This window comes from Lissotriton helveticus, chromosome 4_1 (genome assembly GCF_964261635.1).
Source record: "Lissotriton helveticus chromosome 4_1, aLisHel1.1, whole genome shotgun sequence".
NCBI classification, from domain to species: Eukaryota; Metazoa; Chordata; class Amphibia; order Caudata; family Salamandridae; genus Lissotriton; species Lissotriton helveticus.
The window spans coordinates 1,564,589,704-1,564,611,147 of record NC_136063.1 but is presented as its reverse complement, the minus strand read 5'-3'; the positions used below and the strand labels follow the sequence as shown (position 1 = coordinate 1,564,611,147).

The window sequence follows — 21,444 nt, the reverse complement described above, 5'->3', positions numbered from 1 at the left end:
TCGGTACCACTGGACAACATGAAACAACTATGTTATTAATCCTTCGAAGATCTTGTACTATTCTAAATTTCCCACTAGGTTTCTGCAAACCCATAATCGGGGAGTTGCATGGACTACCCACGATTTCCTTCAGTATTCCCTGTTGAATCATAGAGTCGATTACGGGTTTTATTCCTGCAATCGTCTCCGGGGTCAATTTGTATTGAGGCGTTCTTGGATATTCAACGTTTGGTTTTACCATGATCTTCACTGGTTCTACTCCTTTGATCAATCCTATCTCTTCTCCAGTATAATCCCATACCTCTGATGACTCTGTATCTCGTAAGTCCCAAGGAAGCTCCTCCACAGTCAGAGTAGGATACAGTTCTATGCATACTCTCGAATTTGCAACTTTAAAGGTAGCATCATCGTCTGTAGTCTGTACCTCCACTCCCTGAGGTGTGCAGTATATTGTGCAGTTCAGTTTGCACAATAAGTCTCTTCCTAACAGACACACAGGACTAGAATCACATACTACAAACTGATGTTCATCGGTGTAGTTTCCTATTCTCACTGGCACTGGTTCCGTCAAAGGGTTAGTCATTCTCCTATTTGCGACTCCTACCACTTGAATTGTTTCCCCCGACATTGGTAGATCCGGAACCACTGCCGATCTCAAAGTTGATCGAGTAGCTCCGGTATCTACTAAGAATGTTGTAGGACACCCTGCCACTTCAGCCTCAACAAACGGTCCTCTTTGATCCACCTCTAGAACTGCCCCGAGGGTACAGTCCTCCTCTCTACTTACACGTCGTCCCGTCAATGGATCAACGTAGTAACACTCTTCTTCGTCTATAAAAAGAGGCATTTGTTTATAGGTCTTTCCCCCTGTCGTAATCTTTGGTGGCTGCGGGAACTGAGCTTGTGGAGCCGAAGTCCCCCCTTTGGCCACCTTACTCTTTGGCACTGTCACCCCTTGAACCGGAACTTCTTGAACTTCCTCCTCCCCTACTTCTAGTTCTCCGTTTTCAGGGTTATAGGGACACTCGCGTTTCCAATGTCCCACCTGGTGACACTGGTGACACTTTGTCGTTTTTTTCATTGTAGCAACGTCTATTCTAGGTCTCGGGTTTTCCTCGTTGTCCTTATTCTGACTATTTGGTTTCCGTACCATCGTCCCTGTTTCCTGTTGCTGCTGTCCACCCTTTCCAGCCGACTGCATCTGCACCATCATCAGTTTCTCCTTTAGTTTCTTTGCTTTGGAATCTATTTCATCACTGCAATACCTTGCGTATCTCAAAATTTCATCCAATGGTTTGTTTTGCCAACAAATTAAATGTTATTTATTTATTTATTTATTTATTTGGGGCGATTTTTAGAGCGCGCAAATACCCGAGGGTGTCTCGGCGCTGTGTCAACAGAACTCTCCGTAGGAAAGGAAACTAGGCACGGAATAGCCATGTTTTCAGATTTTTTCTGAACTTAAGCAGGGTAGGTGCACACTTAAGATGGAGAGGGAGAGTGTTCCACAGTCTAGCTGTGGCAACGGTGAAACGTTTGTCTCCCCAATTAGCCCTTCTTGTGCGAGGGACTGTTAGCAGATGGGCAGAAGATGAACGCAATGTTCTTTGCTGTTCAGGTGGCTGAAAGGCTTGTTTTAGAAATCGGGGGCCTTGGTTATGAATGGCTTTGTACGCTATGCACAAGGCCTTAAATTTGATGCGGCTCCTTACCGGCAACCAATGCAGCTGTTGGATGTAGGGAGAGACAGATGCAAATTTAGGAATGCGTAGCAGGGTCCTAGCTGCTGCATTCTGTACAGTCTGTATTTTATTAAGGACCTTTTGTTGTGCATTTAGGAGTAAGGCATTACAATAGTCAGTCTTGGAGAAGACTAGCGTACTGACTAAAGTTTTGCCTGCGGAAGCTGGTAGGTACGGAATGAGTTTTTTGATTTTTTTTAAGGTGTGGAAGGCAGATGAGACCACTGAATTTGCGTGCTGCTGGAAGGACAGTTTGTTGTCGAAGATGACCCCCAAGTTTCGTACCTTGATCACTGGTACTGGAGGTTGTCCCAGTTGTTGGGGCCACCATTGAGGAGACCAAGTTGGTTGTAGTCTCCCGAATGTCATCACTTCTGTTTTATCAGAATTTAGTTTGAGGCAGTTTGATGACATCCAGGAGCTTATTGCTTCCATGCCAGATTGGAAGTTTGACGCTACTGTTTGGCCATCATCGAATACGGACAACACCAGCTGTGTGTCGTCTGCGTATGTCGTGAGAGAGATACCATGGGACTTGATGACCCTCGCTAAGTCAGACACATATATATTGAACAGTGTCGGGCTTAGCGAGGATCCCTGTGGTACCCCGCAAGGCAGGGAGAAGGTCTGAGAAGTGTATTGTCCCAGCTTCACCGTTTGTAGGCGATTTGACAAGAATGAGGCCAGAAGCTCCTTAGCCTTGTCCCTTACTCCTATGGCCGCGACACGGTCGATCAGAGTGGCATGATCGACCGTGTCGAAGGCTGCGGACAGGTCTAAGAGTATGAGGACTGCAGCTCCTCCATTGTCCATAGTGGATCGAATCTCGTCCGCTGCCTTCAGGAGAGCTGTCTCTGTGCCATGTCCCTGACGGAACCCGAACTGGGTATCATCCAGTAAGTTGTTGTTGTGGATGTATGTTGCCAGTTGCTGGTTCATGATCTTTTCAAAGATTTTGGCCGGAAAAGGAAGGCATGCAATGGGCCTGTAGCTGGATGGAAGAGACGGGTCTAGACTGGGTTTTTTGAGTAGTGGCTTGATAATGGCTTCCTTCCATACTGAAGGGTAGGTGCCGGATGTGAACATTGCGTTGCAGATCGTAGTGAGTGACGGGGCAACAGCTTCTGGGATACGGTTGAGAACCGCAGGAGGGCATGGATCAAGTGGGGATCCAGATTTGTTGCTGTTACAAATGTTGCTGAATCATCAAACAAATATCAGGTCTCAACCCCAAAACGAACTTCGATACAAACTGTCCTATATCTTTGGGATCCATTACATCTAATCCACTGTATTGTTTGAACGTTTTCAGCAATCGCTCATAAAACTCATGAACTGTCTCCTTGGGTTCCTGTCTTGTTCGGTCTATTTTTACCCAATCTATATCTTGTGGTGGCACCTTCTCCTTCAGCCATGTCATCACCTTTTCATATTTTAACATTACTCTTTCTGACTGTCCATTAGTACGAGCATCCCTTTCTGGTTCTGCAGTTGGCCATTCGACACTAACCTTGCATGCTATCCACAAGTCTCCTGGGACCACAATGTCGAATAAAGTGTTCAAATCAATCCACAATACTTTTGAAATCTTGACAAACCTCTCTACCTGCTTGTACCACTCTACGGGATTTTCCCTTAACTTCGGAAATGAGTTGGTAAATGCAGCCAAATCTCCCCTACTCCAGGGCACGTGTACATAACTCCCATTCGCTATTTCTCGCAAAGGGAATGCCTCCATCTGCAGTAGCCTTCCCTCCGGAGACATCACATTCGCGCTCCGCCTAACAGTTCCCTTTTTGGACCACCTCTCTTCCCATTTGTCCAGATCTCTCCATGCTCTTATTCCTGTGATCAGTTCCCTTATGTGTGTTTTTAATCCAGTTGTCCTCCTCTCTTCGAAGTCCTGATCTGAATAATGCAACCTATGGTTACCCTGCAATGCCTTTGTTCTGGACAAATCTACCATATACTTGTCTGCCAGTTCAGACAGTTTCTCATGAGTTGCTCTTGCCTTTCGAGTAATATCCTTTGCTATAAACAGCAGCTCATCTTGTTCGTACATGTCAATCCTTTCTAAAGGCAACGCACCATCTATTATCTCGTCCAGGTCAGATTTTAAGCTGGTCACATCGAGTCTTTTGGCTTTTATCACAGCTTTCAGTATGCTATCTCTAGAGAGTCCATTTACATCTCTCCCATCACAGCTCTGAGTCCTACGTCTGGGCTCAGGCGTGTTATGGGGAGTCCTCCCATGCTCCCATCTTTCCAGGTCCCATGCAGTTCCATCCTCTCTGGGTGTATAGTGAAACACTTCTCTATTTCCCATAGTCCAACATTTCCTGTTCTGCCTGGTTTCTCTAGGTGCATGGTAAGACATTCCATAATTCCCCATGCCTTCGCAATTTGCCTGTGATTTCTGATCACTCGACGCATGGCAAGATCCTTCGCGGTTCCCCATGTTCCCACGATTCCAGTGCTGTACGTTATCATCAGGTGCGTGGAGAGTGCACTTAAACCTATCCCTGTACTCTTGTGTCCTTTGGTCTCCCTCACTTTGAATGAGACGAGACGTCTCTCCACACTCCGTACTTCTACCTTTTCGCTCCTGCCCATTTCCACCGTCAATATGACGTGTAACTCCTCTACTCTCCTGACTTTTACCGTCCCACTCCTGACTGCTTTCGCTAGCCCCGCAGTGAGATAATGTCCCGTTGCCTCGACTTCCCCATTCAGCTTCTGCTCTTGACCTGTTGCTCGGTGCTTCTGTGGACCTATCCCATTCCTTCAAGTCAGCTCTCAACTCTTTATAGGATTTCGGCCGTGGTCCCCTCAGGTCCATCGGTCCTCTCTGACCCCCCTGTTCTGTTACGGGATCCACTGCTGAATTCAATGGGGTGCTCCACATTATCGGTCCTGGCAATTTCCTCCTTTCCATCTCAACTCTTTCTCTGTCTAGCCGTACCTGTTCTTCCTCTCTCCCTTTCTCTGGGTGATAAACCGACACTATAGGACCTATGGTAACGGGTACTTGAGGAGCATCTGGCAATCCATAAGACTCAACCCTCTCTGTCGCTGGCATCTTCTGCACCACAACCCTTCCGACTACTCTCTGTACAGGACTATGTTGAGGTGTCTCCTCACCTTTGGTAGGTACCCAATTCGTTATAGGGAGTGGCCTATTCCCTTCTGTGTCAACCCTATCTTCCCTTGGGAGCTCAGTACCTTCTATCTCCCTATTGTCCGGAGGCGGTCTGTCTATCAACAACCTATTTATTAGGCCATCCTCCGACTCGCTCTCGTCATCCTCTTCTATGGGTCTCTTTTCTCCTGTAACCTCTCTCACTGGGTACAACTTATCCACTTCAATCGTCTGTACCCTCCATTTCTTGGCTTCCGCATCCCATTTGGCATCTTGCACTGCCCTTACTGATCGCCTTACCCTTTCTTGGCGCCTGTTCTGATTCCTGTCGTGCGCCGCCCTAATCCACGCATTAAGGGCCTCAAACTGTGTTGGTCTAGGCAAAGGTCTCAATGAGGACATAACTGCTTTCAGCTGATGCAACACTTCTAGTCTAAACGTTCCATATTTCGGAAAAGTCAGTTCCTCATTCCCTTCTGTAATCTTACTCCAAGTATCAAGTCACAGTATAGTATGCAACCCAACATTCGTTGCCATATAGTGAGCTGGTGTACCCACTGGCGGTGCCTCTTCCCCGTAATAAGATTCTCTTCTTTTTCTCTTAAAGATCGCTCTCAAACATTTAAAACACTTCATGTTCAAAATCTACAAAATTTCTATTTTCTCCGCGTTCGTTTACTTCCTGATGACAATCCACAAATCCCAGCGCGGTTCTCGCTAACCGGCCTATCACAGCGCGGCTTCACACCAACCGGCCTATCGCAGCGCGGCTCTCACTGACGTCACACCAACCGGCCTATCACAGCGCGGCTTCACACCAACCGGCCTATCACAGCGCGGCTCTCGCTGACGTCACACCAACCGGCCTATCACAGCGCGGCTTCACACCAACCGGCCTATCACAGCGCGGCTCTCGCTGACGTCACACCAACCGGCCTATCACAGCGCGGCTTCACACCAACCGGCCTATCACAGCGCGGCTCTCGCTGACGTTACACCAACCGGCCTATCACAGCGCGGCTTCACACCAACCGGCCTATCACAGCGCGGCTCTTGCTGACGTCACTCGTCTCCCCTTCACAGCAGTTCCCCTCCTTTCTCAGCTCGTCTCCCGGTCATGCATGCGTCCCATTCATACTCTGAAAAATGATTACTTCCGACCAAGCGATCACTTTCCTTGACTGTACGCCCACAGTCTAACTGTAATTGTCACCATAACTGACTAAATGTCTTTCCGTGTACGCCCAGACAATCGCCTTAACTGATAGGTTACTTACACACGGTAACTTTCGACCTGCGTCCGTTACCCACACACTCACTCTTGCGTTCCCCCTATCTCGGTCCTGCGGGCGATCAATGGTACCTCATGAACCCCTTTACTCCGGTCGACAACTACTCTGGATGTTCGATACACCCGAACCACTTAAGCTCTTCTCCGAACTTAAGATTTTCACCCAGGTTGCGCGCGCTCACAACCCTCTCACATTCACACTACAGTCATTCAACTCCGCATGACATTACAATACAGATACAACACAAAACACCGCAATCTGTCAACGCATGACCCTTGTTATACTCACTCTCGTCCGACCCTGCTGCTTTTCTCTCGCACCGTCAGCACCTTCTTCGGCAGGCGATTCTTCCGCTGCTCATCTCTCGATCTCTAGGGACCTTGGAGTAATCTTAACCTAGTCTAGATCACCTTCCTCTAGAAGGTAACCATCCGTCTCTGCTACCAACTGTTACGGCGGGATTTCTGATCTATTGCTATAGGTCTAGATCCCAACTCAGGTCGACTAACCGTTGATACCTGTCATAGAGTAAAAGGCAATCCACTACTAGGTCAATCAGTTAAGGACTTACACCACTCTAAAGAACCACTTACTACAAATAAGTTTTAAAAGTTTATTATAAAGCCAAAGTTAACTGGAGATACAAACATCTCAAAATAAGGTTCAAAAGATATACTGGTATCAATACAAACATAAATTTTCTAAATGCTCTTAGTCGGCAAAAGAATATCACCAAAACCAATTCAAAAATCATCAGAGTTGCAAGAATAGACGCAAGCTGTAACTTGTGAGTCATTTACAGAAAGGAAGAAAATCCAGAGTAGACTGTCCCTACACTAGACTAAGTGACATTCCTACTTAGTAAAATCTTAACCTAAATAGGTGTCAGCCGTGGTGACTTCCAAAGAAGATCACTCACTTCCCTTAGTCTTCGTTGTGAATCGGTGTCTCGCAGTTACCCTATCTGCCTACCCATCCGCTCTCTTACGTTCCTCAGACCATCTGCCCTAACACCACCCAGGGGTGCTGTCCCTAATACAAAAATCACATTTACAATAGAAACGCCCTTTAGAGACGCCCCTCACGTGGTGTCGGTTCTGGCATTTTCCATGCTGATACTCCTCTGGGCCCATCGTTAGCGTTGACCTTGCTTCTCAGGCTCTTCTCCGGCAGGACGGTACCCCCCAGGAAATTCCTGAAGCCTCCTCCAGGCCTGTGCCTGACTCCCTGAACAAAACTCTATTCATCACTCTCTTGATTGGAACCTCCTCGCACCTGCAAACAGACACTTGTACAGTGGGCCCCAAATTCCGGCCTCCACCGTATCTTCTAAGTCGTAAACCTTCGAGCAGGCTCCGCAATTTATGCTTAACATGACATTCCTCTAACTAACACATGCATATCAAAAGAAATGACCTTATCTATTCAGGCCTATTAGAATTACATGAAACAGGCCTGTGCACTCTGTAAACCTTTAATTTCTTAGTCTAAACAGCATTCTAACTTATTACACACAATGGTTATATGAAACACTTCTATAAAACATATTTCAGTTCTATGATCAATAATACTTTGAACTACAACAACATTAAAAACCATATCATGTGAGAGTGTAACAGCACCTTTCATTCTCTGTGAACTGCCATGTGGCCTACACATTTCTACGTTTAGCAGTATTACATTCTCCTCTACATCAGCCACATAACATGGGATTTCAACATCATTCTAACATCTCTACACACTTCTACATTAGCTTTTCACACTGATATATGCATTCTATTTTAATTAAACACTCCTGTATTTTCACTCTATAAATTCGACACTCTTATGTAATCTTTACTAAACTGATGCAACGTGCTTGTAAATATGGTGCACTTCTATTTTTTTCTCAATTTGCGCTCTCTCAGTTGTGACTGCAGGTGTCATGTTTTTTGTGCATGCATTTCTGTATGTATGTTGGTGTGTCTGCATATTTACATTTGTGTCATCTTTGCCAGTGTGTGTATGGATGTGTGTCTTGTGTGCGTGCATGCACAGTGCAAAATGCAAGTCTATTGGCATGTTTGTTAAACACATATGACTCTGAGTGCTTTATACTTAACAAAATAAGAAGTGGAGATTCCTTAGAGCTCTATGTCTCGCCCAGGAATTTTCACTTACGCTGAAAACAATTCTCTAGCAATTGTTAAATGAGCTCGAGAGAGATCACAAACTGACAGCCCGATTGCGAAGGCGCCATTACGCCTTAGCATTACCGTGTTCAAGTTCACTTCAGTGTAATGTCTGTTTTTAGGTGTTTTTCTGATTATGCAAAAGCCGATCCGCAGCGCACCAGTTGTAGTGCAACTAAGGAGACAAACTAATTCCTGTGTTTGATTGTTCTTGAGAATACAGAGGCTGGTGAAACTGAGGGAACCGAATTCATGTTCTTAAATGGTTCTTCCACCTCACTTTGAAAAGTGTCAGTGAGCTTTGACATATTCATAGTAAAGACAAGGACAGCCCCAATTTCTATGAACGTAATTTCCCTTTTTCTCGTAGGTTCCGTCGCAGTTTCTTACACTTATTCGAGACTGCAGGTCTCCATACAGTTTGGCAATCCATACACCACAAGCAGTAGGAGATACATCGAATGCGGAAGAAGGATCCTATTATCAGTGTGGTCAAACCCAGTGCTTTGAAGGCCGAGGGTCTGCTGTGAACCTTGGCAGATCAAGGTAAGCTAGCCTGCAGCAGGTTCCATTGCACACACTGCAGGTCACGCTGTATAAAGAGAGGACATCAAACTGACCATGACGGCCCTTGCGTGGTACATGGTGTGTTCTTTTCTTTCAGGAATGAGGCTTTCTCCAGGTTACTTAATTTAAGAAACACCAAGTGGATCGATAGAAGCACAAGGGCAGTGATAGTGGAATTCGCCCTCTACAATCCTCCCACAAACCTCTTCACGTCTGTGACACTGCTTGCGGAGGTGCCACTATTTGGAGGTGTCATTCCATCTTCAAATGTCCAGTCTGTGAGCATCTACAAGATCAGCACTGTTCTAGACTATTTCATAATGGTTTCTGAGGTAAGCATCTGTCTTTATGAGGCATTTGGGATGTCATTTAAAAATCTATCTGCCTAACTCTCGGTCAGTCTTTCTAGCTATATATTTCTTTATATTTGTATCTATCTTATTTAATGACGCGCATAATAACTTTGGGGTTCTTTGACAAGTGTGGGTGGAGGGCAAAGCTGCTCTTGGAAAAGGAAGGCCATGCCACAGTACCAGCATGTAGAAAGATATCCTTCCTTCAGTTAGCTTAGGTCACAGATTCGTGAATGGTTCAAATGAACAAGCAGATGAAGGCATAAACTTTGTTTTTATTTTTAAAAAAAAGCGAGTTACTGCATGTATGGGTTATCAATTATAAAAATAATTTAATATGTGACATTCAGTTGGAGGCTTCTGGATTGCTTTGAGATGTTTGGAAATATGATAGTTTGCGAGACTGTCTACTAAGCAGTACGCCACATTTTAGGTAACTTGCCTCTGCTTCATGAGATAGGCAGAACGTGTCAATTACAAAAGTTCTATAATATATCCAGGATCCCATCAGCAACTTGTAGACAAGCAATCAGAGCTTGAATAGTCTTAAAAAGAATTCAGAATTAATAGTGAAAAGATTTACCTGAGCTACCATTGATAGTGGAGAATTGATTTGAAAGCCCACTTCTCAAGTCAATATATTTGGGGTAAAAAATGCACCATGTTCCTTCGGTGACAAAGTTGAAATGTATAGAACATTCTGGCCTGAGGTCATCTCCAATCAGTGGCTTGGCATTCATTTTCACACATTCAGCATGCATGCCTGAAACCACCTTGAGGATACTCTCCACATTTTAAGGAGCACCTGGGTTTCAGTTTATGGATTTAGAAATGGGATCCGTGTGCATGTGTAAAGGTAGTCTAGTTTGAAGATAGATATTAAATTATGATACAATATTGGTTCTTTTGTGGGATCTGGCAGACTCATCATGTTAGCTAAGATGTGGGCACCCCCTAATAAGTGAATGTCCTTTAATATATATATATATGTTTGTCTGCACCTAGAGAGGGGGTAACATGGCGGCCATGAGCTAAGCAGCTGCAAGCTCCTTAGGAGGAAAGTGTTTCTTGCCGCGATGTGTGAGCTTGCACTCCCGCCTCTTCACCGTGCATGTACTCGGTAGGAGAAGCCCATGCACCCCTCAGTGGCCTTTCCCTGGCATCTCCCTCATGCTTGAGGCGCTGTCTCCCAACACGGCGGGCGTCACAGGAATACCGTGCTGGGAGGTAGCTTCAGTGCGGTAGGATGGCCTGTGCTCCGATCTCCAGAGGCAGCATCAGCACAAGTCCCGAGGGGTGGAGCAGAAACCTGGCAGCAGTGGATGGTTTGGTGAGGAGTACCTCAGTGATTATGGCGGGGATAGCAAGGCAGAGGCGGAGGAGACTTAGAGGAGCTGGCATCCTACTTCTTTGGTTATGAGGGGCCGTAGTTTGGGTACGACTTGGAGATACACATTACATACGCATACCGCAGCCAGCTTCAGGGTAAGTCCTGAAGTGGATTTTTCCTCTGTAGTCCCTAAAGTCACTGTGAAGCCTCAACGTTCTATTGTTGGGGGGCCTCGGAGTTGCAGCCTTTAAATCTGGGAATATAGTAAGCAACAATGGGGTAACCCAGTATCCCTCAGAACCTGGGCAATCTTAAACAAAATAGACAATGGTTATTTCGGGTTCAGACCTATTGCTTCCAAAATCTTCTGAGCTATTCACTCAATACTTCATTATTTGTCAATTTAGTTAATCCCACAACAGGCAGCAAACCATATAAAAATTAATACAGACTTTGTGGGGTATAACAAGGTATTTTTATGAATTATTTTCATTCATAGATACCCTACTCATATTGCAAAACATTTTAAATATGCTACACAGATGGCGCAACAGTTTATAGAAAGAGTGAATTTCACGTGCTCAGTGATATATTGTGCAATAGTGAATTTGTGACTTCTTCTATATAGTGCACAGGATAAGGGAAAAGGGGGCCACGTTAGTTGGTTCTTATCACAGAATATTAGTGGCTGGTCCAGAGGTTTTTCGTCGACGTTGCGACCCTAGGGTTGCCCTATTTCTGGGTCACTGCGGGTCTTCATCAGGACTATATATCACTGAGCACGTGAAATTCACTCTTTCTATAAACTGGTGCGCCGTCTGTGTAGCATATTGAAAATGTTTTGCAATATGAGTAGGGTATCTATGAATGAAAATAATTCATAAAAATACCTTGTAATACCCTACAAAGTCTGTATTAATTTTTATATGGTTTGCTGCCTGTTTTGGGATTAACTACATTGACAAATAATGAAGTATTGAGTCAATTGTTCAGAAGAATTTGGAAGCAATAGGTCTGAACCCGACAGAACCATTGTCTATATTGTTTTAAATCTGGGAAGCCTGCAATGCCGTCTAATAAAATATCTGGGGCGGGGGGGGACACTGGCTCTTCAGATTAATGTAACACCTCCCTTCAAAACTTTCTTTAAAGTTATGGCCTCGCCTGCCCTCTAGAGTGTTGAATGGGACCCAGAGGAGGCTATGGGAGGGTGGAGTGAGAATATGGAAGCGTCCCTCGTTCCTGCAGGTCTAACTAACAAGAGTATTATGAACATACTTCATGCAGAAACTAGCCCAGGCGCGAACAGACCCGCCCAGAACCTTCCTCAAATGACTGCTAGGAACAGGTTTGAGGTCTTAGAATCCTTAGAGAGTCCAGGCAGGCAGGTGCGCTCTGCCAGGGAGATCAGCAGGAGAAAGTCTCGCTCCCAGCGACACTTAGTGGTCCAGAAGGGGTCGAGATGGCCAGGGTACGGACAAAGGAATCACTGGCAGCTCTCCTCTTGAGCCTTAAGGAGGAGATTAAGAGCATGCCTGAGGTGTTCAAGGCCAACTAATTGGGGATCCAAGCTTCCTGTTTAGCCTTCTCACAGAAACTGGATGAGTGGCTGCACAGACTAGAGCATTAGAGGAAGACATTGTGCTGGCTAAACAAGATATTCAGAAGAATACTACAGGGATAAGTCGGCTGACCAAAAAAATCAAGGTCTGAGGGAGGATCTAGTGAGGATTGAAAAACATTCTTTGAGGTATAACCTTTGGATCTGTGGGGAGGGGAACAGACTCACGGACAACAGAACTGTGGGTAAGGAGGGTTTTATTGTTTTTAACACGCTCTTCCTCTGTATGACTTTCCGGTAGAACGGTAATGGCAGCTCCCGATCCGCTTCTCCTCCAGTCGTCCTTTTCTCTCGGTGTCTTCTGGGACTGGGAGTCCGGAGACTGGTCCCCTCGTCTTCCCGATCAGAATCCAGATTGGACCATAGAAGGGAAAAGGAAAAAGACACAGTGGTGCGTCCGGTTTCACACTTTTTGTTTCAAAAGGGGGGGGGGGGGTCGTGAGGGAGTCACACGTGCTCAACAAAGGATGCGGTTCCCGTGGATGACAGTGCAGTGACGGGGTAGGGCAGTGCAGTCGAAGCGCTAGTGCATTCCCCTACGGGGGTTTGGCCCACTTATGTCCCGCCCAGCCCGCAAAGCGTGACCGTACCTGCGAGAGCCACACTTCCCTGGTTGAAGTGTGGCTGGGCGAAGCGCCTTCACGTTGGCCTCCCGGCTTGTTGCTGTAGTCGTCTGCTCTCCCTCCGGACTCTCCTCCGGTCCTCTCGTCCTCCTTCTCGCTGTTCCTGACGTAGCTGATGTTACTGCTCTTCTCCTCCGGTACTTCCCCTCTGGTCTTGTCTCCCGCCGCTCCTCCGGTGTTCTCCTCTCTGCTCCTCGTCCTCTCCGCTTTCCAACCTCCGTCCTTCCTTTCCTCTCCGTCTCCAAACCTCCAGTCCTCGCCGTCTCCAAATCTCCAATCCTCGCCGTCTCTCTCCGCTCCGCTCCAAACGCCTCCCTCGCCTCCGGGTGATGAACACACCTGTGTGGGAAGTGTGAGGTGTTTTACCTGATCGTCGGGGGCGAGGCCAGCCTCGGGATACGCCCAGTTAAAGAAACAGTGCTCCTCAGGGGAATTGTACTCGAGTCCAGGCGTAGTCACTTCTTCGATTTTCCAGTTCTCGGGGTGCTGTGTGGAGAAAGGCATAGGGTCAATGCTGTTCGAGACCCCGGGCACAGCCACCCCGTCACAGGATCCTAAATGTCCCAGAGGCAGAGGAAGGTGACGACTTGAAGTCTTTCATAATAGCAATATTACAAGGCACGGTTCCCCAGAACTGGCCTGATATCAATCTCTAACAGGAGATACAGAGAGCATAGAGATCCTGTCAAAAGGAGTCTGCAACATCAGAAACCAAGGAAGATCCTGATAAATGTCCTTTCTACACGATGTGAGACGTTATCCTGGGTAAAGCTTTGAAGTGCGGGCCCCTCACCGCTAAAGGATAATCCTTTTCTGTTAGATCCACCAAATTTAAGGCCCCAGACCAGCAGCAGTGGGAGCTTGGTAGAAGAATGGAAGAGATCCACAAGCTTGGGGCCAAAGTGCTTCTAAAATTCCGGGCAATGCTACGTATCATGTGGAACAGTCGGAGGCATAATTATCATGCTTTGGAAGATGTAGAGTTACAAAAAAGTGGTCGGTTACATAACATTTCATAGGATAATTTCATCAATAAATGCTAAGAGGTACACAAAACTGAGGAAATATGAAACTGAATTTAATTCAGCTGTATACAATGATGTCCAGTACTTTCACATGTATTATATTTCATTTCATACAGTACATAGTAATTTCCACCATAGTTAATAGAGTCATCATTTAATAAAGTGCTCAGTGAGTGTCAAAGGAAAAAGGGGTTTAGATTAAGTAAGGTAGGGTGTGGTTGGAATAGGTAAGGGGACAAGGAAAAAGGAATTGTGTCCTGTGAACAATTCTGCATCAATCTAAGAACATTTCTGGTCTTCAATAGATCACAAGGTTCCCTACATAAACATTACACGGGGGCCATATATGGTTAATTCTGTTGTAGCGTGTATGTTGAAGAAAAAACTGTCGACGTTTCGACCCCTATGGTAAAGGGCAGGTTGTACCTCAGTCTAGGGTCTTCATCAGGACTAAAGGAGTTATGAGCACCTAAGGAAATAAATACGGATGTCACTCAGTTGTATAATAAAAAGGGGCATCTCTAAATGGCCCACAAACAGGTGTACCTACATATTATGGCGTTTGGGATGTCCCACTTCAGTTGGAGACTTGCGCCGTTGAAAGGATTCTGTAGAGGAATAATTTAACATTAGGAAGGATGACGAAGGGCAACCAGGGAAGGAGGAAAATTAAATGGGACCCGTAACACTTACTTATGTTCTTCTGTGAAAGAGAACTGTAGGTGTGTGTATGGAGTCCCAGATGAGTTGAGAACTAGCATTGTTGTAGTGAATCTGTGGGTAAAAAATATATAATATATATATATATATATACCCCAATGGGAAGGATAGTCATCATGTGAAACACTCGATGAAAATGAGTGTAGAGTGTGGCAACAAACACTTACTTGAAGTTCCCCTCCAAAGGGGAATAGCTGCTCGTGTCCGGTACCAATGTCAGATAATTGAGGTAGAAGGGTGTAGATCAGTCACACCATCTGAAAAAGTTAATTAAAGAAACGGTGGGGGCCTCGCTAGAATTAATCATGTAGGCTTGCCTCGTACCCGGTAGTTCTACTAGTGGTCGCAAATTAATAGGGCTGAGTTAAATTATGGATCCCCACCTATTTGTTAGTGAAGACGGGATCTAAAAATCAGGTAATGTTCTTAATGCGTGATACTCAGGTAACAACCCCTTTCCCTTTATACAAAATGGGAACATGACGATATTTTGAAAGGTAACAGATTGGGGCGCTCAATGGCTGTCAGGGAATGTATGAAACCACTTCTTAGCTCGCCAAAACCTCCGTCTGTCCTAATAATGAAGTGTGCAACGAGCGTTACGGGACTGGCATACCTGTGTCCCTGCTGGAATCAATCCTCAGCGGAATCCAACGGAGCAGTGTTGGTGCGACTAGAAATGCTCCATGGGGGGGCGTGTCTATAGGGGCGTGCCGGCAAAGCCACGCGGTGCTGCAGCTAGCTGCTGACAGAGTGAAAGTGTCTCCAATGCGCACGCGTACTAACGGAGACCTTCTCATTGAGAAGTACGGAACCCGAAGGGAGTGTAGTTGGTAGTGTTAAAAAGAGATAACAGACAAATTATCACGACATTCTCGCGAAGATTATATCAGCATATAACATTATTCGATATGTGAGAGTTCACAGTAACCATTTGTCTACGGTGCCTTCATTTCTCTATATACATACTCACTTATTAGTAAATGTAAAAGAAGTTCAATATATTCAACGTATTGCAAAAACATTTATCATTACTGAATTTTACTGTAAATATACACATCCCTGCGGACCATCGTGCCTGTGAAGAGCACTATGTAGTCATCAATAAATCAAGGGTCAGATGTTAAACTTGCTAACTGTGAGTAAGTCGTATCAAGTTCATTAAGACCATTGTCCACAGTGTCCAATGTATGCATCCATTTACATTCTCTCAAATTGAGTAGCGTATTCAGATCACCCCCTCTTGGTCCAATCACAATTTTCTCAACCACCAGCCATTTAAATGATTCTGGAGTATGGGCTTTGGACACAAAATGCTCGACCAAAGGGGAACCAGGTGTTTGACATCTTATACGGCTACAGTGTTGGAGGATCCGTTTCTTTACATGTTGTTTGGTTTGTCCAATGTATACCAAGTCACAAGGACATACTATGGCATAAGTTACATCACTTGTGTTACAGTTGGTCATGGATTTGAGAATCACCTTATGATTCCGATAGGTCCACATCTTGGTCTCTAAGGTGAGTGGACAAGCTTTACACTTGGTACATTTGTAGTGACCCACTACTTGGGGAAGGTTCCAGATGTTCTGTAAGGTAGGTGGAGCTGGAGTTTCTAAGAGAGAACACACCACTTTATCCCTGATATTCTTCGCCTTTTTGAAAGCGTGCATCGGAGATTCTTTGCAATCAATGACATCTGATACCAAGTTCCAGTGCTTATTCACTGCCTTCTTGATCAAATTGCTCTTCGTGCAGAACGTAGTAACACAAACCATCCTGTCTGGGTTGACAAGGCGTTCTCTCGGTTGAAGAAGATCTTCGCGTGAACTAAACCATGCCCTCTTTCTGGCCCTTGTCACCAGTCGTCTAGGATACCCCCTTTCCATGAGTCTACTGATCAGGAGATCAGATTCCTTGAAATAGTCCTCTTTGAAAGAGCAATTTCTCCTCACCCGGAGGAATTGGCCAAATGGTAGATTGTCACGCAGACTTCTTGTATGATGACTCGAATACCGTAACAGGCTTTTTCTTTCCGTGGGTTTCCGGAAGAGGGTAGTGTACAGATGGCCCTCTTGAACCTTAATGCTAATGTCTAAGAAGTCAATAGAGGTTTTACTCATACTCATGGTAAATTTAATGTCCTGTGATTGTCATCATCTGATCAGTAGACTCATGGAAAGGGGGTATCCTAGACGACTGGTGACAAGGGCCAGAAAGAGGGCATGGTTTAGTTCACGCGAAGATCTTCTTCAACCGAGAGAACGCCTTGTCAAACCAGACAGGATGGTTTGTGTTACTACGTTCTGCACGAAGAGCAATTTGATCAAGAAGGCAGTGAATAAGCACTGGAACTTGGTATCAGATGTCATTGATTGCAAAGCAGCTCCGATGCACGCTTTCAAAAAGGCGAAGAATATCAGGGATAAAGTGGTGTGTTCTCTCTTAGAAACTCCAGCTCCACCTACCTTACAGAGCATCTGGAACCTTCCCCAAGTAGTGGGTCACTACAAATGTACCAAGTGTAAAGCTTGTCCACTCACCTTAGAGACCAAGATGTGGACCTATCGGAATCATAAGGTGATTCTCAAATCCATGACCAACTGTAACACAAGTGATGTAATTTATGCCATAGTATGTCCTTGTGACTTGGTATACATTGGACAAACCAAACAACATGTAAAGAAACGGATCCTCCAACACTGTAGCCGTATAAGATGTCAAACACCTGGTTCCCCTTTGGTCGAGCATTTTGTGTCCAAAGCCCATACTCCAGAATCATTTAAATGGCTGGTGGTTGAGAAAATTGTGATTGGACCAAGAGGGGGTGATCTGAATACGCTACTCAATTTGAGAGAATGTAAATGGATGCATACATTGGACACTGTGGACAATGGTCTTAATGAACTTGATACGACTTACTCACAGTTAGCAGGTTTAACATCTGACCCTTGATTTATTGATGACTACATAGTGCTCTTCACAGGCACGATGGTCCGCAGGGATGTGTATATTTACAGTAAAATTCAGTAATGATAAATGTTTTTGCAGTACGTTGAATATATTGAACTTCTTTTACATTTACTAATAAGTGAGTATGTATATAGAGAAATGAAGGCACCGTAGACAAATGGTTACTGTGAACTCTCACATATCGAATAATGTTATATGCTGATATAATCTTCGCGAGAATGTCGTGATAATTTGTCTGTTATCTCTTTTTAACACTACCAACTACACTCCCTTCGGGTTCCGTACTTCTCAATGAGAAGGTCTCCGTTAGTACGCATGCGCATTGGAGACACTTTCACTCTGTCAGCAGCTAGCTGCAGCACCGCGTGGCTTTGCCGGCACGCCCCTATAGACACGCCCCCCCATGGAGCATTTCTAGTCGCAACAACACTGCTCCGTTGGATTCCGCTGAGGATTGATTCCAGCAGGGACACAGGTATGCCAGTCCCGTAACGCTCGTTGCACACTTCATTATTAGGACAGACGGAGGTTTTGGCGAGCTAAGAAGTGGTTTCATACGTTCCCTGACAGCCATTGAGCGCCCCAATCTGTTACCTTTCAAAATATCGTCATCTTCCCATTTTGTATAAAGGGAAAGGGGTTGTTACCTGAGTATCGCGCATTAGGAACATTACCTGATTTTTAGATCCCGTCTTCACTAACAAATAGGTGGGGATCCATAATTTAACTCAGCCCTATTAATTTGCGACCACTAGTAGAACTACCGGGTACGAGGCAAGCCTACATGATTAATTCTAGCGAGGCCCCCACCGTTTCTTTAATTAACTTTTTCAGATGGTGTGACTGATCTACACCCTTCTACCTCAATTATCTGACATTGGTACCGGACACGAGCAGCTATTCCCCTTTGGAGGGGAACTTCAAGTAAGTGTTTGTTGCCACACTCTACACTCATTTTCATCGAGTGTTTCACATGATGACTATCCTTCCCATTGGGGTATATATATATATATTATATATTTTTTACCCACAGATTCACTACAACAACGCTAGTTCTCAACTCATCTGGGACTCCATACACACACCTACAGTTCTCTTTCACAGAAGAACATAAGTAAGTGTTACGGGTCCCATTTAATTTTCCTCCTTCCCTGGTTGCCCTTCGTCATCCTTCCTAATGTTAAATTATTCCTCTACAGAATCCTTTCAACGGCGCAAGTCTCCAACTGAAGTGGGACATCCCAAACGCCATAATATGTAGGTACACCTGTTTGTGGGCCATTTAGAGATGCCCCTTTTTATTATACAACTGAGTGACATCCGTATTTATTTCCTTAGGTGCTCATAACTCCTTTAGTCCTGATGAAGACCCTAGACTGAGGTACAACCTGCCCTTACCATAGGGGTCGAAACGTCGACAGTTTTTTCTTCAACATACACGCTACAACAGAATTAACCATATATGGCCCCCGTGTAATGTTTATGTAGGGAACCTTGTGATCTATTGAAGACCGGAAATGTTCTTATATTGATGCAGAATTGTTCACAGGACACAATTCCTTTTTCCTTGTCCCCTTACCTATTCCAACCACACCCTACCTTACTTAATCTAAACCCCTTTTTCCTTTGACACTCACTGAGCACTTTATTAAATGATGACTCTATTACTATGGTGGAAATTACTATGTACTGTATGAAATGAAATATAATACATGTGAAAGTACTGGACATCATTGTATACAGCTGAATTAAATTCAGTTTCATATTTCCTCAGTTGTGTGTACCTCTTAGCATTTATTGATGAAATTATCCTATGAAATGTTATGTAACCGACCACTTTTTTGTAACTACATGTTGACCCAGGTCGGTTAGTAAAGGGTTCACCCCGTTATTACCTACCACTTGGAAGATGTAGATGCACTGATTGACTCCATTAAAAGTGGTACAAATGCCTGAAGTCTGGATTCATGTAGGCCTGTGGCAGTGGAGGTGGGGAGTGGCACACTGCGGTTTAGTAAAAAGATGCTGCCTACATTTTCACCTCTGGGAGATGCTCTTAGGCATCCATAATGCCAATAAGTAATGGGAGGGTTAACCAGGGCGGGGTTTAGGGAAAGGGAATTGAGTCAGGAGCAGTGGGGGAAAACTACAAAAAAAGTCCTCAACTTCACCAAGTTGCAGTCTTCTTGATCATAGGCCTCAGCTATACTGCAGCAAGAAGGGGTTGAGATGCTTAGAAATTAAATAGGGGTAGGGAAGGAGATATGTTTCTTAACTTACAATGTTAATGGCCTTAGGCCAAAGAGGAGGCAGAGGCTGGTGCTTCGTATCTTGAAGAGAGCTCAGCCCAGGTTATGATCATGCAGGAGAGCCATCTAACTACATTTTAGAGCAGAGGCCTATTCTCTAAGTTCAGGTGGATAGGGAGATATGCTGTTTCAGACCAAGGTTGCAAAGGGGTTGCAATTTTGTTGAGGAAAGCCGTCGGGGTGGATGTTACATCCTCAAAAACTAATAGCTCAGGCAGTTGGGTATTTGCAGCTATGAGATGTGCTGATTACGACCATGGAATTTAACCTAGTGGAGTCATCTATACTGTTGATTGGGGGGGGCGAATTTAACTCTGCTAGATATCACCTTAGATAGATCCACTAGGAGAGAATGTATCCATACACCTAGGACTAAGCGGGGTTAGGAAATATGCATAGTAAGAAATACCGCCCTTTTTCAAGGCATGATTATTTTTTTGTGGACAATGCCATATCTGATTAAAGAGGTTAATCACCTACCAGGGCATTTCTCTGACCACTCAGCGGTCACTGTGCTCCTTAATTGTCCAGGAGGCATGTAGAATTCTAGGTGGACTGTCAATCATGCCCTCCTCCTGGATGTTGGAGTTGCATCGGTTCTGAAAAAGACTAGAGGAGATTTTATCTTGATAATACTGGATCTGCTTCCCTCACTATTGTTTGAGATACTGTTAAATATTTTATATGAGGGTCTTGCGGAGTCAAGTGCATTTTAAAAACAAATTAAAGATGGCAGAGGTTACTTGTCTGGAGCTAGAAATCGGGGCATTGGAGGCTACCTTGCAGACACAAAACTCCACAGTGGGCAGGGAACAAGCACTAAAGAGGCTGGAAGAGGCGCAGCTAAGTTTCGAAATCAAGCTTGATAAGAAGAGCAGTGAAAAGTGACAGGCCAAGTATTTCAGTCACTTTGAGTATGAGGAACGATCAGGATCACTTCTTTCATGGAAGACGAGAGTAGAGAGGTCCAGAAATACCATCAAGGACTTGATTATCAACTCCCAGGAGGATATTTCTAAAAAGGTAGAGGCAATGCAGGGACATCTAGTCTCCTCTTCTCAGCACTATATACAGATGAGGTATAACCAAATCTGGATAGGCCCAGGGAATGACTGAGGGACAGGGACCTCCCTGGGCTCACGGAGTCGGACAAGGAGTGCCTTGAAGTGCAGATTACTTAGGCAGGCATTTTTTAATATCTGACACACATTAGGAACGGGGAGGCAGCAGGTCCTGACGCCATTGACTCGGAGCTCTACAAGCTCTTGAAGGAAGTGATTGGTACCAATTTGGGAGAAATTGTTTAATTCCTTATATTTGGAGAATGGCCAGATTCATGGAGGAAAGCCAGGTTAGTAGTGATCTTAAAACCTGCTTAAGTTCCTAGAAAGGCTGACTTTTTCACCCAATCTACCTATTAAATGGCAAGTATAATGTTTTCTAAAGCATTTTGTCTGGTAGATTAGACAAATTAGCCCCTCAGTTAATTCATCTCGATCAGCAGGGCTTTGGGCCACATGCATGAACACATTTTCCCATAGCCACAGAATGGACAAAACTCTTTGATGCATCTGGCCCT

The 21,444-nt window shown here is 44.9% G+C and overlaps 1 protein-coding gene across 1 annotated transcript in view; it reads left to right on the top strand.

Annotated features, from left to right (window-relative positions):
- The window catches only part of PKD1L1 (polycystin 1 like 1, transient receptor potential channel interacting), a 1,793,388-nt gene that overhangs the window by 1,610,213 nt on the left and 161,731 nt on the right, over window positions 1-21,444 (top strand). Inside the window, exons 56-57 of the mRNA XM_078688182.1 lie at window positions 8,715-8,890; window positions 9,009-9,243. Of these exons, the coding sequence (XP_078544308.1) occupies window positions 8,715-8,890; window positions 9,009-9,243 (411 nt within the window). The remainder of the gene's footprint in view (window positions 1-8,714; window positions 8,891-9,008; window positions 9,244-21,444) is intronic.